Source organism: Xenopus tropicalis, chromosome 10, assembly GCF_000004195.4.
Source record: "Xenopus tropicalis strain Nigerian chromosome 10, UCB_Xtro_10.0, whole genome shotgun sequence".
Taxonomy (NCBI): Eukaryota; Metazoa; Chordata; class Amphibia; order Anura; family Pipidae; genus Xenopus; species Xenopus tropicalis.
The window spans coordinates 34,357,717-34,375,839 of record NC_030686.2 but is presented as its reverse complement, the minus strand read 5'-3'; the positions used below and the strand labels follow the sequence as shown (position 1 = coordinate 34,375,839).

Genomic DNA, 18,123 nt, shown 5'->3' with positions numbered 1-18,123 from the left:
CCACCGTAGTTTTATGGGATGTCTTGCAGCCTGTGCTCAATCCTGACCGCCAGGCGCTGTAGATTTTGTATTTACAAATTTAATCCTCTCTGGTTAATTGGCTCCTTATAAGATTGCCCCTAATGTGTGTTACTGTGATAGGGAATTAGGCATAGGGACCTTCAGAATTTCTGAACTTAGCAGCTTGTATAAAAATTTATGACAATTCTAAAAAATTGCCTCAAAGCTTCCACTTTCAAGCATATTATTTCCCACATAGCATTAGGCACCAAATATCTGGGATTACGACACCTGAAAATGAATTTAGTGCATACAAATTTGTCCGGAGATCATGAAAATTCAATGCAATTACTGCATTTTTGTGGGGTAAAAACACATTCAGGAATCAAAAATGGGCACCCATGTCTTTCTACTCCAAACTACGGAGTCGGAATGCTTTCCCAAAATTGGTGGGTTTGATGAAATACCTTTCAAGCACCGTACCTCCCACTTAGCATTAGGTACCAAGAAAAACACCCTTGAAAGCCAAGGGTCCACTGAACAGTTTGATGCCCATTGTGCATAGGATCACTACAGTATCTGGTATTTATAGACCTAAAAATGAAGTTAGTGCATACAAAGTGCCCAGGAGTTCACTTCAGCTACTGAAAATTTACTGCCTTTTTTGTGGGGTAAGAGGGGAGTTTGAGCTGTCATAAGATAAAGATGAAGAGCACAATGAAGAGATTATTACTATTTTCTCAATGCCCATTTCAACCCTGAATGCTAAAGGTGTCAGTAGCCACTTAAACAGGCTTTCTCCCATTAGGAAGTCAATGTATTTTATTTAATTACTGGTACTACCGAGTTGTAGTTTGGTGGTGGAAGGTGATATGGCTGAAGGTGACAGAGTTTAGGGAAAGTTCTAAAATTTCTGCACTAAAACTAAATAAATGTCCTACTCCAAGCACTTTCTTTTATCAATTTATCTGTTGTAATAGGCAATAAGGAAATGATAGCCTTAGGTCAGCAGGTCCATGTGGCTTGGGCTCATAACAGAACCATAAAGAGAATCTGTTAGAAGGGAACAGCCTGGTACCTAAACTGGTGTTAAAGAGACAATCACATGTAAAGAGACAATTCATATGTATGTTGCCTTTACAGAGAGATACCATCAAACTATGGCAGCATAGGTATTCCCCTGTACTAAGCACAATTCAGCAGGAACAGCCCCCTAAGTTTGCTCATAGCCTGTAAAGAGAGATACCATAAAACTATGGCAGAATAGGGATTCCCCTGTACTAAGCACAATTCAGCAGGAACAGCCCCCTAAGTTTGCTCATAGCCTGTAAAGAGAGATACCATAAAACTATGGCAGAATAGGGATTCCCCTGTACTAAGCACAATTCAGCAGGAACAGCCCCCTAAGTTTGCTCATAGCCTGTACAAAGAGATACCATAAAACTATGGCAGCATAGGGATTCCCCTGTACTAAGCACAATTCAGCAGGAACAGCCCCCTAAGTTTGCTCATAGCCTGTACAGAGGGATACCATAAAACTATGGCAGCATAGGGATTCCCCTGTACTAAGCACAATTCAGCAGGAACAGCCCCCTAAATTTGCTCATAGCCTGTACAGAGAGATACCATAAAACTATGGCAGCATAGGGATTCCCCTGTACTAAGCACAATTCAGCAGGAACAGCCCCCTAAATTTGCTCATAGCCTGTACAGAGAGATACCATAAAACTATGGCAGCATAGGGATTCCCCTGTACTAAGCACAATTCAGCAGGAACAGCCCCCTAAGTTTGCGCATAGCCTGTACAGAGAGATACCATAAAACTATGGCAGCATAGGGATTCCCCTGTACTAAGCACAATTCAGCGGGAACAGCCCCCTAAGTTTGCTCATAGCCTGTACAGAGAGATACCATAAAACTATGGCAGCATAGGTATTCCCCTGTACTAAGCACAATTCAGATTATGAAAATTATTTGGGCAGAAATGTGCTCACTCCTGCACTATGAGGGGCAGTTCCCCCCCTACACTGACAAACCACCTGTGTGACATCAGCTCAATATAAAAGATCAGATGAGACTGAGGATAGAAAGCGCGGCTCAGCGAGTGGGAGTTTAGCTCACGGGATGATAAACCATTGTTGCACAACTGATCACGTTTTCCCTTGGGAGGAACTTGCTGATTAAGTTTAAATAAATAAAAAAAAAAACAGACATTTCCCAAAACACATCTGGCAAATTTGATTCTTTTGAGATTAGAATTATTTTGGTAGATTCCATTAATGCTGTGGGTGCCAGCGATTTCTTGGAACACAAGCAAAATGTACAAAATGCCTGCTATGTGTAAGTAATAAGGGAACAAGCTCCTTGGGCGAGGGAGAGTCAGTCTATGATTTCAGTGTTTGGTGTCTCATATTGGATCAGTATTGCCCCTCCATCTCCAGAGGTGTCTCTTGGCAGAGGCAATCAGGGGGTCACATTTGGCTCATTTTCTGAGTAGCCACACAGTGCAGCAGTAAGGGGAAAGCAATGTTCTAAGATAAGGGGCTGTGATGGTGGGATAGTAAGGCAGATATGTCTGGAGCAGGGGCAATATATGTAGGATAAAGTGTATTGTAAGGCAAAATGCTATTAAAAAGAGACTTGAAAGAGATGGCAGTGTGCGTAGTAGATCTGACATCAGGGTGTATAAAAGGAACTCTGATTAGAATCTTTGTTGTAGAGTGGGCCCCAAGAGACACAAACGATACAAATTCCATGCCACAATGGGGGTGGGGATTGTGGGGGAGAGGGTGGCATTTGGGTGGATCATGAGCAGGGTTTTTACATTAAAGAGATACTGACACCAGAAATGAAACCATTTTTACATCTATCATAACACTGACTTTGCATGAGCTTTATAATTTTGCCATAAAAGTATTTGCTGATGCTTTTCCATTCCCTATCTGATCCTCCATGTTCTTCTATGAGGGGGCGGCCATATTTGTGCAGCAGTAGATAGCATTAGAAGCTGTAACAGGCTGAGAAGGGACAGTCAGGTTGGCAAAACAGTCAGGTTTAGGAACTTCAAGCAACAATTACATAGAAAACCAGCCCTAACAGTGAAAAAAGATCAACATGACCTAAAGGGAACTTTTTATGTACATTCATAATTTGAAAAGTCATTTTTTCGTGTCAGTATCACTTTAAGGGCCATATTTTTTCATTGGCGCAACACTCTACTTTCTGGAAGGGCCAACTACCAAGGGTGCCCAGTAACTGGGAAGGTGGAGACAGAGGGGTAAGATAAAGACAGTAAGACAAGGTGGAGACAGCAGAACAAGGTGAAGACAAAGGCAATATGGAGAGTAAGAAGGAGACAATAGAGTAAAATGAAGACAGTAGAGTGAGGTGGAGACAGTAGAGTAAGATGGAGACAGTAGAGTAAGATGGAGACAGTAGAGTAAGATGGAGACAGTAGAGTAAGATGGAGACAGTAGAGTGAGGTGGAGACAGTAGGGAAAGCTGGTGAGAGTAGGGAAATACTGTCTGTAGACAATAGGGTGGATGGTATTGCTTGCCTTTGAATATTTATGGTTTAATTTAATGATAGACTCATGGAATAAAAGGTGATTTCCAGCCTATGATTTCCCTGTAATTGCCCAGGGTTGGGAGGCACACTGACATATACACACGCAGTGACACACAGACACACACATAGATACACACAGACACACACATAGATACACACAGACACATATAGATCAGTTTTTTCTTGATTAAGAGGTTTCTGGAAACATAATACATTGTATTTTGTAGACAAGGAGACCGAACACACTGGCAATACCCCACCTGCCTTGGCCTGGAAAGTACAGGGCATTTCTACTACGGCAATTAATAATCATACGGAAATGATTGTCTAAAATGATAAGGACTCTGGAAATCCCTATCTTGCAGTTTGGGGCAGATGTTACAGGTTCTGAAGACAAATGTAGTTCATGGGTGCTCCCACCCCAGCGAGCAGGGCTTCCTGCAAAAATCATGGGGTCCCATATGTACCCCCTGCCATGTTCGTTATGTCCAAATGATCCCAAGCTCTAATCATTTCCATACAAGTTGCTGCAGTCTAGCTGACTGCCCAGATGCACCCAGGGGACTCCGACCACCCCACATAGCACCTTAACACCCATGAGTGGTGTTGGGCACCATGAAGCAGGCACAACTGTGTCTAGACTCCCTGCCATTAAGCAAGACTGTGCTGCAGTATTTTTGCATCAGGGAGGAAGAAGAGTACTAGTAAATACACCCCCCCCCCCATGTAACCAGAAAGGATAAGAAGATAAGAAAAATAAACTTATAAATGTCAATTACCCTTTACCTCTATTACTTATAAAACACTTTACTTTTCCTTTAGTCTAATGGAAACAAAAAAAACAACAACAAGTGTGTGGTAATTTCATTCCCCTCAAATTCCCTCAGTGTCTGGGGGTCTCATAGACTGACCTTTCTGGAACATTTCTCATACAGGCGATTAAGCACCACAAATGGATTTCTCGTAAAGTCTGGATTTCTTCATCCCTGGCAACAGAAAAAAATGACTGCTGTACAATGTTACATGTCTGATGTTCCAATACTGTGCATGATGAGCACAGAGGGGCAGGAAAGTTTAATATCAGGGAAAGTGATTCCAGAATGAAGTCAATAATATTGTTTTACTCTAAGCTATATTGTTATAATCAAGCAGAAAATATGATCAAGTATATGATCTAGGAATAATGTACCCCCCTAGTGTAAATGATAAGGATATTAGAAGTCACTGAGGGGTTCTGTGACCATATAAAGGTACAACACTGCAGGCTGAGTTATACAGGGAACTCTGAGTATCACTCATGTATTATAAGGGATAATGTACCCCCTACTGTAAATGATAAGGATATTAGAAGTCACTGAGGGGTTCTGTGCCCATATAAAGGCACAAGGCTGCAGGCTGAGTTATACAGGGAACTCTGAGTATCACTCATGTATTATAAGGGATAATGTACCCCCTACTGTAAATGATAAGGATATTAGCAGTCACTGAGGGGTTCTGTGACCATATAAAGGCACAAGGCTGCAGACTCAGGGTTTTTATGTGTTTTTATTAAAAACTTCACAAAAGAGAATTAACAGAACTCAGACCAACATGCCGGCCAATAATTACAAGTTACAACCAAAATTCACCCCCCCCCCCAGTCCACTGGCCAAATGTCCCGATGAAGATCGTGACATATGGAGGGGGCAATTGTCCTTATAGTACAGACATTAAACTTGATAAGATAAACCATATACAATGATGCTACACAATATTTTGCACGTTGGTTTTTGTAGTACAGGTATGGGATCCCTTATCCGGAAACCCGTTATCCAGAAAGCTCCGAATTACGGAAAGACCGTCGCCTATAGACTCCATTTCAATCAAATAATTCAGAATTTTAAAACTGATTTCCTTTTTCTCTGTAGTAATAAAACAGTACTTTGTAACTGATCCCAGCTAAGATATAAATAATCATTATTGGATGAAAAACAATCCCATAGGGTTTAATTAATGTTTTATTGATTCTTTAGTAGACTTAAGGCATGGAGATCCAAATTACAGAAAGACCCCTTATCCGGAATACCCTTGGTCCCGAGCATTCTGGATAACGGGTCCTATACCTGTACTATAACACCCGGAGAACAGTTCAATAACTGATACTAAGCACTTCGCCCAGTTTATCACGCCAGTCACTCAGGATCCCATCCTCTTGCACCATCTAGTGGCCATTTAGCGCGTCGCACACTTCCTGCTCTCGCTGTCAAGTTGGATTCTGCGTAAGTTGGACTGTACCATTGCGTAAAATGCAGATGACCGTATTACAATCGTTATGTGTTGTGATATTGCAAGCGCCACGAATTTAAGGCTTGATTGTGCGATCGTTCTCTGACCCGGTACTTCTTTTTCACTGGTTAGCTTTATTAAGTAAGAGCAGGTTGCGTTACGCTCCTCCCCCCGCCCGGTAGTTGGTTCTATCCCAAGATGGCGGCCACCATGAAGAAAGCGGTAATGCTGCATGTTGCGGCGGGCGTGGGGGAATTTGGGGGTGTTACAGGGAATATCGGTAACTGGGTGCGATACAAAGGTGGTGCTGGATGGGGGGAAATCGCCATGGGAGAATAGGGGGCATTAGGCAAATGATTGGGGTGTAATAGGATACATTCTGTAAAGAAATAATTAAGGGATGTGCTGCAGACTGTGCTGCTTTCTGTGTTGCCATGCCAAATGAGCTATTCACAGGGGGATTATTAGGGGTGAGGGGCCAGCCTTACACTGGGCATGTGTCAAACGGCCAACTCTCTTAGTCTGCAGTACAGATATAGCTCTGCCTGATTAGGCCACCCCTATAGGCTTCTTTAATGGTTTGATCCTTGGGCCAGTAATTATTATAAGGGCCTGTGTACTTCTGTTAGGCCATCATGTCTGTCAGGATTCTATTAAACCTTCCCAACAGCAGATCCTCAGTCACATATAGTTTGGGCCTTCATAGTCTGTCCAGTAAGTCACTGATACAACCCTGAGCGCTTGAGCTGTAATTGTAGTGTGTAGGTAGAATTGTACAGGTATAGGACCCATTATCCAGAATGCTCAGGACCAAGGGTATTCCGGATAAGGGGTCGTACATTGGATCTCCATACCTTAAGTCTACTAAAAATCAATTAAACATTAATTAAACCTAATGGGATTGTTTTGCCCCCAATAAGGATGAATTATATCTTAGTTGGGATCAAGTACAGGTACTGTTTTATTATTACAGAGAAAAGGGAATCATTTAACCATGAAATAAACCCAATAGGGCTGTTCTGCCCCCAATAAGGGGTAATTATATCTTAGTTGGGATCAAGTACAGGTACTGTTTTATTATTACAGAGAAAAGGGAATCATTTAACCATTAAATAAACCCAATAGGACTGTTCTGCCCCCAATAAGGGGTAATTATATCTTAGTTGGGATCAAGTACAGGTACTGTTTTATTATTACAGAGAAAAGGGAATCATTTAACCATTAAATAAACCCAATAGGGCTGTTCTGCCCCCAATAAGGGGTAATTATATCTTAGTTGGGATTAATTACAAGGTACTGTTTTATTATTACAGAGAAAAAGGAAATCAGTTTTAAAATTCTGAATTATTTGATGAAAATGGAGTCTATGGGAGACGGGCTTTCCGTAATCCGGGGCTTTCTGGATAATGGGTTTCCGGATAAGGGATCATCTCATACCTTTATTTCTATTTATTATTTTTATTTCCAGTTTAACTGCAGATATTTACTAGAGTTGCTGGTCAGTGCTTGGAGTTGTAGGACTAATCAGCTCTGTGAATAATAGGAGTAATGGTTTCAGGCCTAAGAGAATAGAAATGTGAGTATCATTTGCCAGGGGGAATGATTTAATTGCCTTGTTTTATTCATGTGGACCCTCTGTGTCCTGCCCCCTGGGGTTCTCTGCTGTGGGCATAAACAGGGCATGGGGGCTTTCATGCTGGCAGGTGTATTCATTATTAATAACAGGTATGATCATAGCTTATGTGACCCACCCACCACTAATACAGATTATATAGAAATGCTGGCTGAAATAGGAGTTAGAGAGCTTCCAGTCTAAAAGGGGAAGGGGGTGTGAGACAAATGATGTGGGAATGGCTCACATTGTTGGGGCTGGGATTATACAGCGAGTTACGGTTACAAGTATCCACAGTTATATAAAAATTGACAGGCCTACCTCCTTTGCTGCCCTGCTGATTGTGTTTTAATTCGTTTCTGCCACTGGTCAGAAAGACCCTGGTTATTAGATCTCAAGCACTGACCTGAGCTGGAAACCAATACCCAACTGGAAGGAACCCAAACTGGCAGCACTCAAAATCAGCATCATAAGTGGAATATTAATGAGACCAGGAACACGGCAATGCCATGCTTATTGCCAGCTCCCCTTACTGTCTCACTATACCTGCCCATTGGGTGTGTCTGTTCCTGTGCTTGGAAATTAAATTAACTCTACAGGGGTGCTGGCTGCGATGTGAATGATTGTATATTCCCCAAAGTTACCCCACTTTAGTAATCCTGTGGCTATGACTCAAAGGCCAGCAGTGCATTATGATTTGGTTCACATTATTATATATATTTAATTCTATAGAAGCTTGCCCTGTATTGAGAGACAGATCAGCATTTGTGAGGCCACAAAGACCTAGGCCCAGGGCGGCACAAAATAAAACAAAACAGTGGGTGGGTGCGCACACGTGCTTATGGGGGACAAGGCCTATCAAGTTGCCGGGGGGTGGTGTGGCCTCGGGTTGCCCAGTTTAGAATCTGGCCCTGGTGAGGCAGCAGTTCATATAGTTGCTCTAGTGACTGAGGTTTTGCCAGCATTGAGATCCTATCCTTAATTTCCATTGTGGGGAAAAAATAAAGGAAAAAAGTCAATTGATTGAGACAGTGACAAGCAGCAAAATAACCTGTAGCAATTTGCCTTTTTAATGATGTCCTGAGAGGTCAGCTGGTTACAGTAACATCAGTAATTTGCTCCCGCTAAATGAATATGATTAATATAATTTTCGTTAATGAGGAAAACTCCTTAATGAGGCAGAATCCTTTGCTCTCGTCACTTAAGTCATCGCTAATGCTAATTTTATAAATAAATGGAATAGTCTCTATGGCAGTTATCAATACACAGACTGTCAGTAGATCCTCACACTGATACATACAGAGAAAAAAAGGCCTTTGTGCGTAGGCACCAGAACCATAGGTTTCCTACAGTCCTGAGTAGCGCCTCCCCTGTCTGGAGGGTAATGACTTGTCCTGTTTGCGTTCCAGGTTGCGGAAGATGTAAACGTTACATTCGAGGACCAACAAAAAATCAACATCTTCGCAAGAAATACAAACCGGGTCACAGAGCTGAAAGATGAAATCGAAGTAAAAAAGGTAATACAACAGCGAGATCTTTGCTTTTATTAAAGGGGAAGTGTTACTTGGCTTAAGCAACACCATGTCTGGTTAATTCAGATGTTTCTCTAGTTCCAATATACCTATGCAACATGCAGTACCACTTTCCTCCTGTTGGTGGCAGCAGCAGAGAAGCACAGGGAAGCAAATTAAATATAGAATATATACAACCAGCAATAACACCGAAATGAAAACACTGAGAAACGTTCAACTCCCAGCAATATTTTTATATATCCTTTTCATTCCAGCTTCAAATGCGTACGCGGATAAAAGCGCAGTCCCACTTATCCATCTGCTCCGCACTTAAATTACAGCAGTCCCCTTTGTAAAGGCGTTGAAGGACCAATTAGCCTGAAATGGGTTCCTTCCATAAATGAGGAATCGTGGCAGTAATGATTGTTAATGCGGTTCTATCACAGGGAGGCGCCGGGTGATGCAGATGTGTGCATAAAATGACAATTACTGCGCTTTTCTTCTCATTGTTATTTTCGAGATTTTGTTTTCCCATTTGAAGCACCTTTCCATTGCCAGAGGTCAGCAGAAAACGCACAAATGGCTGCTTTTATAGCCTCTTTGATGCAAAGTTTCCATATAAGCTCAGAGAAAAGGGGAAAGTTTCCACTGGTGTCGTATTCTTCATCAGCCAATCAGCAGTTAACTATAATTAGTCCTTGTCTGTTAGAATGAAGGAAGGGATACTGTCATCATGTTCGATTGTTTCAAGAATTGAAATGTGACACACCCTCACCGGAACCAGTAGTTGTATTCTCTACATGGCACCCATCAGCACTGTTCTTTTGGTTTGTGGCAAGACCTGGGGGTAGCCAATACCTTCCTTACATTTATATAGGTTAGACACAGTATATTCCATGGACTGCTATGCTATTTCTCCTGGTACCTGCTTGCAAGGAAATTATAACATAACAGGAGGGCTATGGCCCAACTTTCAGGGAACTTTAGAAGGAAGTAACATAATTTGTTGGGGTATTTACACATACATAGTTACATAGGGTTGTAAAAAGACCAGAGTCCATCAAGTTCAACCCATCCAAGTAAACCCAACACCCACAACCTATACTTACCAATCTATACACTCACATACATAAACTATGTATACAACCACTAATACTAACTGTAGATATTAGTATCACAATAGCCTTGGATATTCTGATTGTTCAAGAAGTCATCCAGGCCCCTCTTATAGGCACTAACAGAATCTGCCATTACAGCATCACTAGGAAGGGCATTCCCCAACCTCACTGCCCTCCCCGTGAGGAACCCCCTACGCTGCTTCAAATGGAAGCTCTGTTCCTCTAATCTAAAGGGGTGGCCTCTGGTGCGTTGATTTGTTTTTATGGGAAAAAAGAACCCCCCCTATCTGCCTGTAATCCCCTCTAATGTACTTGTACAGAGTAATCATGTCCCCTCGCAAGCGCCTCTTTTCCAGAGAAAACAACCCCAACCTCCATACATACAAGGAATTCTTAATCCTCTGTATAATACAGCCCTGGTACTCTTGTAATTTGAAGTAAAATAGGAGCAGCAGTCGTCAGGTGTGCAGAACCTTAGCAGTGAAGGGGTTAAGGCAAAATAAAATTCACGGAACCAAATGGGAGGGAAGACAACTGGTCTATGTTCCAGCTAATAAGTAAACAACATCTGTGCCTCACTTTATTTAAAGCCTGGTTATTTTTTTTTATAATTTGTGATTGTAATTAAAAATATATATATGTGTTAGATGAGGTTTTAGCCAATGGCTGCTCCTGTACAATTTTGGGGTTGGAAGCAGTGCATGCCCCTCTTATGTACTACAGGTATGGGACCTGTTATCCAGAACGCTTGGGACTTGGGGTTTTCCGAATAAGGGATCTTTCCATAATTTAGATCTCCATAACTTAAGTTTGCTAAAAACCATTTAAATATTGAATTAACCCAATAACCCAGTAGGATTGTTTTGCCTCTAATAAAGGGTAATTATATCTTAGTTGGGATCAAGTACAAGGTAATGTTTTATTATTACAGAGAAAAGGGAATCATTTAACCATTAAATAAACCCAAAAGGGCTGTTCTGCCCCCAATAAGGGGTAATTATATCTTAGTTGGGATCAAGTACAGGTACTGTTTTATTATTACAGAGAAAAGGGAATCATTTAACCATTAAATAAACCCAATAGGGCTGTTCTGCCCCAATAAGGGGTAATTATATCTTAGTTGGGATCAAGTACAGGTACTGTTTTATTATTACAGAGAAAAGGGAATCATTTAACCATTAAATAAACCCAATAGGGCTGTTCTGCCCCAATAAGGGGTAATTATATCTTAGTTGGGATCAAGTACAGGTACTGTTTTATTATTACAGAGAAAAGGGAATCATTTAACCATTAAATAAACCCAATAGGGTTGTTCTGCCCCCAATAAGGGGTAATTATATCTTAGTTGGGATCAAGTACAAGGTTCTGTTTTATTATTACAGAGAAAAAGTAAACCATCTTTCCACATAGAACCACAGTCATTATAAGGCTGCTGATTGTTAAAACAAGTTATCAAGTTATTAAGGCAGTGACTAAATGTTTTACTCACAGCATATTACATCACTGGTTAGCAATTGCATCTGCATTAACCGATATGCCTTTTCCATGCCAGTTATAAAGTGTTGTGTAAATGTCCTAGAGTACAGTGTGTGACAGGTCAAGAAACCATCAAGTTGTAAATAGTCTATGTCTTACATCAGTTATTGGAAAGGGTTCTCCCTATTTGAAATAGGGTCAGCTAGTAAAGAGGGGACTGGTATTGATACTTATAGAACAACCCTTATCCAGGGATGGGTCTGATTACTGTTTAAAGTCAGGAAGTATTTCCCTTCCTTTTAAGGCAAACTGGAGACAGCTACCGAATGGGGGGGGGGGGGGGCTCTGTCCTCCGAATCAGCTTGAAGTTAAAACAAATTATATGAGCAAAGTATTCAGTTTGATGAATGTGGCTTTTTTCCATCTCCAGTTACCACGTTCTTTGTGATCCTTGTAAATGAATTAGCCAAAGTTAATTCCAAATTATTTTAAAGGTTTTGCTGTAAACGGCTTGTTCATAGATCAGTAGAATTTTAGCAAATTAATATATTTGATAAAATGGCCTTTAAATAGAAGGATGTTGGCGATCTGTTTTCACTTCATTCACAAATTAATTTCTTGAATGGCTTTAATCGATAATAGTTTTCTCCAGTTCAGGAATGGGACAAAATCATTATACAGGTATGGGACCTGTTATCCAGAGTGCTTGGGACCTGGGGTTTTCCGCATAAGGGTTCTTTCTGTAATTCGGATCTCCATAATTTAAGTCTGATAAAAATCATTTAAGTATTGAATAAACCCAAAGTACAAGATTCTGTTTTATTATTACAGAGGAAAAGGAAATCATTTTTAAAAATTAGAATTATTTGCTTATAATGGAGTCTATGGGAGATGGCCTTTTCTGTAATTTGGAACTTTCTGGATAACGGGTTTCTGGATAAGGGATCCCATACCATTACTAAGAATATAACTGGAATCCTATTTTAACATTTCTCTTTATTTAGCCTTTGGGGCAGTGAAATGCAAGATATTTTATTATCTGAAAATAACAGCGGGCTCCTTCCATTCTCTCCCATCAAATCTCAAATGAGTTTCTGAAATCATAGAAAGAATATTAAATAAATCAGCCCCCTAAAGTAGAATGTGACTTTAAAGTTGGCACAACTGAACGTGACAATTTTTTTAATGTAAATAAAGTTTTTATTTGGCTTTGCAGAGGATTTTGTATTCAGCTGTATCCAAAAAAAAATGAATGCACCGATACATAGAAGTGAAATATATTTCAATGAATGCTGATGTTTTCTGGAGAAATATAATTCTTTGTTTTAGTGTTCAATCAGAAAAATGTATATGGTAATCAATATCAAACTGGCCTTCCTATGGGAATAGTGAAATGTAAAATCCCATGACTTTATACCATTTTGGTCTATTAGGAGCATTCCAAAACAATTCAAATAGAAAATGAATCCAATTTGGTGACAGAGCTAAACAAAAAAAATGTGCCTGAAAAACCACAGATTTTGTTCTATAAACAATCCCCTAGTATTTAGCTCTGTTGACCCTAGAAAGCAAAATGCGTACCCTGTGGTTCTGTACATAAATTAACTTCAGTATTGTTCAGTTTAATGAAATGCAGCTGTTTTACTGTATATAGAATGAATAGAATTGGAATAGGCCCAAAGTTAGAAGCTTTGTTCTGTTTTCTCACCCTTTTATATAGAAACAGCTTCAGAACCTAGAAGACGCCTGTGAGGACTTAATGATGCTAGAAGATTCCCTGCTGGTTCCGTACCAGATTGGAGATGTGTTCATAAGTCACTCCCAGGAGGAGACTCAAGAGATGCTGGAAGCCGCCAAGGTCTGTAAGAGGTGGAGCAGCCTGAATTCCAAAACAGATTCCACAAATCTTGTATTGGTTTGAAGAGGATGACTTTAATGCTTAATATAAATAAACAAGTGTGACCTTCTCAAACGGTAAAGGTGGCCATACATGGTAAGATCCGCTCGCTTGGCGAGGTCACCCAGGGAGCAGTTCTCCTGATATCCCCACCTACGGGGCCAAACAATTGAATTAGAAAGGTGGATATAGGTGCAGTTGGTTCGGGAACTGCATCAACGAGCCGATGTGGATCCGACTGAAAAATCAAACCTGCCAGATCGAGATGTGGCCGATTTCAAGCCCATCTTTCGCGCCCATACACGGGCCAATAAGCTGCGAATCGGCCAATATCGGCAGCTACAGTCAGTCTTTGTATGGCCACCTTAGCAGTTTGGATTTTAGAATTAGTGAATAGTTGCTTAAAGCAACAGATCATTTTGAATACTGCTGCTTCTTGTAGCTGTAAGAAAAAAAAAAACTGTTTATAGCTAAAATAACATGTAGGGTTACAGGTCGGAGATTTCTGTTTATTAAGGCTAATGCCAGCCAATTGAGTTTCCTCTTGATTGATGAATGAGTTAACTATTAATGTCGGTTTTCGTGATCCTTACATTTATGAAATAACAAATTCAAACTGATCCGGGAATTTCATCACTCTACTTTAGGCCTACCTTTGTATTTCTTAATATAAACTGGATATTTTTATTGTGGGATTTAATTATTCAGCTTTTTGCTTCTCAAAAACTTGAATATTCAAGTTTTTTGAGCTGCCAGAAAGCACAAGGAATTCTGGCAATACTGGAAATGTTCTAACATAGTCTTTAATCGACCATGATTGAGAGAAAGCCATTTGAGATATTTCTTAAAGCAATATATTCAACAAAATTTGTGATTGATGTATCGAACAGTGCAAAGGAAAAAAAAAATTGTCCCTAATTGCCCCTAAGTTTTTAACTGATGCAACCAGCTAGATCATATGTTAAATCTTTCTGTTCTCGCTATTCCTAGAAACAATTGGAAGAAGAAATCGAATGTTTACAGTCACGTATAGAATCCATCCAACAAGTGCTCTCTGATCTCAAAGTGCAGCTGTATGCCAAGTTTGGGAATAACATAAACCTAGAGGCGGATGAAAATTAATTTATTTCAATATTTTTTAATGTTATTTTTGGCAAACACAGAATGAACTTTGCAAAAATAAAATGAACTTATTGATTTACCAACGAATTGTTTTCAGGTGTGGTGAATTTTTATACTTCAAATAGCAACTTAGTAGTAGTGTAGCAGTATGGAAGGATAAATAGCAAAGATTTTCAGTGGAATAAAAACAACTACATTTATTGGCTCAAATTAACAAAAACATAAATTATATGAAAAACATACTATACCAAACAATGACCAGGTGCATCCTAATCTCCTAACACGTTTCGCACCATGTGGCGCTTCATCAGAGGACCACCAGAGGACTATTTATTAGCAGTATGGAAGGGTTGTAGGTAAGCAACAAGTGAACCCCTCTGGCACTGAAGACGCATTTAGGGTATTGATTGGGTAAGAGTTAAGTAACAAACCAGTTATTTGCTTTATTATACAGTTACAATATATAGCTCTTTGCAAAATAATACAAACTTAATTCCAGGCTCAGGGTCTTTGTATTTTTTTTTTTTTTTACTTAAAATGCAAGCATTTAGCAGTATAGTACTGAAAAATAAAGGTTGCAGAGGGCCCACACTCATGATGCTAGTTATGGAAGCAGCAAGAGGGTGGTAGAAGATTTCTCATCCGGTATCATTATAAGTGTATCTGTATAAACTAGTGACCTATACAGGTGTAATCTAGTACAGGGGTCCCCTGTACTAGATTCCTTACTCGTGAGCCACAGTCAAATGTAAAAAGGCTTGGAGAGCAACGCAAGCACCATAAAAGTTCATGGAGGTGCCAAATAAGGGCTGTGATTAGGGGCCTCTATGCACACTATCAGCTTACAGTGGGCTTTATTTGGTAGGAAATCTTGTTTTTATTCAACCAAAACTTGCCCTCAAGTCAGGAATTCAAAAATAACTCCCTGGTTTGGGGGCACTGGGAGCAACATCCAAGGGGTTGGTGAGCAACGTGTTGCCCCCGAGCCACTGGCTGGGGATCACTGATCTAGTAGATCTGATCCTCAACCTGTATATTAAACTATTTGGATCTGGTGCCTGATCCAACCCACAGTTGCTTTATCTACTGGCCACAATAAAATCAGATGTGATGTTATCATTGACAGGCAGTGATGATAAAGCAGGGTGTGGCTTCATCCTATATAACACATACCCATAGATAATTTTGAGATTTATGAATGGGTTTTTGCCAGAACTCAATTGTTCCCCGAAAAAAATCGAGTTTTTTCGAAAATAACTCCCATAATTAGTGATTTATTAATGTTTAGTTAACTTTTTTTAGCCAAATAAAAATTAGGAAGGTTTGATCTGTCGAGTACCATTCAGGCCTATGGAGGCTTAGAATAGTAGAGCAATAGAATAGTCAGTGACAGCCTGTCCTTGAACTTTCAATGGGAAGTTAATCTCATTGTTTTCTATTTCACACATTTTCAAGGGGAAGTTAATCCCATCATTGTTTTCAGTTTCACATTATTGTTTTCCAAGAATGCCAATGCTCCTAAAATGCCTGCTGGGGCAATTCCTGTTCGGGGAAAATAAAGAGGATTCATGGAAACAAACGTCCATTTAAACTCAAATTTTTCGAGTTTTAACAATACTTTCCACTGAAAAAATTCAGGATTTTTGAATGTAAACTCGAAATTTTCGTACAAACGATTCAAGCATTATCGTGACATTATATAAATACAGCAATGATCACGTTAAATTCGAATATATACCAATGTCGAGTTTATACGGCCAGAAAAAAAAGTAGTAAATGTGCCCCTTGATGTCTTTGATTTTCTAGTTTTTAAAATCTTCCCCAAAGAACCCTGATCAGCCGCACATTATTTGGGAAGAATCAATAATCTCCTCACCTGCTTTTTCCTAAATAAAACAGATAAATACATTGGAAATCCATGCTTCCATAAATGCACTTTTTCAAAGGAAACCTTTAGCCTGCAAAATGATTAGTCATACACCCACTTGCCTCGCATTAGTCACACACTTCATTGCTGAAAAAAAAGTCGTAATTACCGGTAGTAAAATGTTCAATTTGAAGTAGAAATCACGAAATGGAGCGGCATTAATTAACACGTTCAGTACCAGCCGCGTTTCTAACTTTATTTGCATTAAATTGCTCTTGCTCTTCTGGGTAGTTTCATAGGTGGAACTTGTTGTTTACCTATTAAAGAAAATATTTTTTTAGGACTACATAAGCTCTAAATCTGCCCATAGTTTTACAAAATATAGAACTAGAAACACAATTTAAAAATAAACCTATTATGTGCACAAAAATAAAACTTGTTTGGAAAGCCCTATGTCTCCCAAGCTCACCAATTACAGATAGATATAGTGTTATTAAAGGCAAAGGAAAGGTAAAAACTAAGTAAACTTTATCAGAAAGGTCTATGTAAATACAGCCATAAATACAGCATAAGCAGAGTCCTCTTTCAAAAGAAACAGGATTTATTGTCTCCTTTTTTGTAAACATGTTCTTAGGGTATCTGACTTCCTCTCTCAGAAAAATCCTTCATTCCCATGACCAGAGTCTGTGCAGTTCTCTCCCCTCTCCTGTTCCCCCCTCCTATAATTCATAAAACTCACCCCCCCCTTCTTTAGGAATGTGTAGTCTGAGCTATAGGCTAGAGCTACAGCAGGAAGCTATGAAGACCAAGCTAAAATGGCAGCTGCAATCTTAAACAAACAGAGGGAGTTTCTAGGGCTGTTTACTCAGGTATGGTAATGCTTTCTGCAGAATAAATATAGTGTCCTAGGTGGCACTAATGTGGCAAATCTATTGGCAGTAAAATGCCAAAATGGCTTTCCTTCTCCTTTAAGATTCGTGACTTCTAGTGATCAAAAACCTGAAGAAGTACAATACAGAATGTTCAAAAGCTATCGGTTGCATGAACAAATATGCCCCTAACAGTAAGTTTACCCAAGAAAGCCATACAATTTTTAGTAAGTACATTTACTTTGAAATTCAGAATGGATAAGAGCCATTTTATTTCAAAGTCCCAAATGACACAGTTTTGCTAAAATTACAATTTTTTAAAGAATTTCCTGGAAATCCTTAAGCATTTTGTCTCCTGCTCATCAATAGGTAAGTGATAGGTAAGATTAAAACATAATGCACACAATTTTACACAAACAAGCAATAAAAATTGAAAGAAGAGAGATTGTTGATTGTGAGATAGAGATTGTTTGTAAATGGGGCTTGTACTAAACATAGCCCGCTTTAAAGAAATATCTATGGTTTTGTTGTATTGGGCACTAAACAAGAATATGAAATAATTAATAATTTTTACTTTAATGCTTCTTGTTACTTCCTGGTTCTGCAGAGCAGAGAAGAAGCTGATCAAAGGAATTACCTGTCCACTGAGAAGCCCTCTGATATTGAGCTACTTAATGGCTACTCTCTACAGAAGTGAGGGGTTTGTTTATTCAAATGGTTATAAGAACCTCTGAATAGTGAAGAGCAAATTTTTGCGCCAGACATGGATTCACAGCGAATTTCCGCATTTTGCCATTGGTGAATTGTTTCGCAAAGCT

General features: G+C 39.6%; 1 protein-coding gene across 1 annotated transcript; it reads left to right on the top strand.

The window, feature by feature from the left end:
* The first annotated feature begins 6,039 nt into the window (after window positions 1-6,039).
* Window positions 6,040-14,652, top strand: pfdn4 (prefoldin subunit 4). Its single transcript, NM_001170494.1, has 4 exons — window positions 6,040-6,055; window positions 8,855-8,962; window positions 13,271-13,408; window positions 14,438-14,652. The coding sequence occupies exons 1-4, from the start codon at window positions 6,044-6,046 to the stop codon at window positions 14,567-14,569; spliced, it is 390 nt and encodes a 129-aa protein (NP_001163965.1). The 5' UTR covers window positions 6,040-6,043; the 3' UTR covers window positions 14,570-14,652.
* The last annotated feature ends 3,471 nt before the right edge of the window (window positions 14,653-18,123 follow it).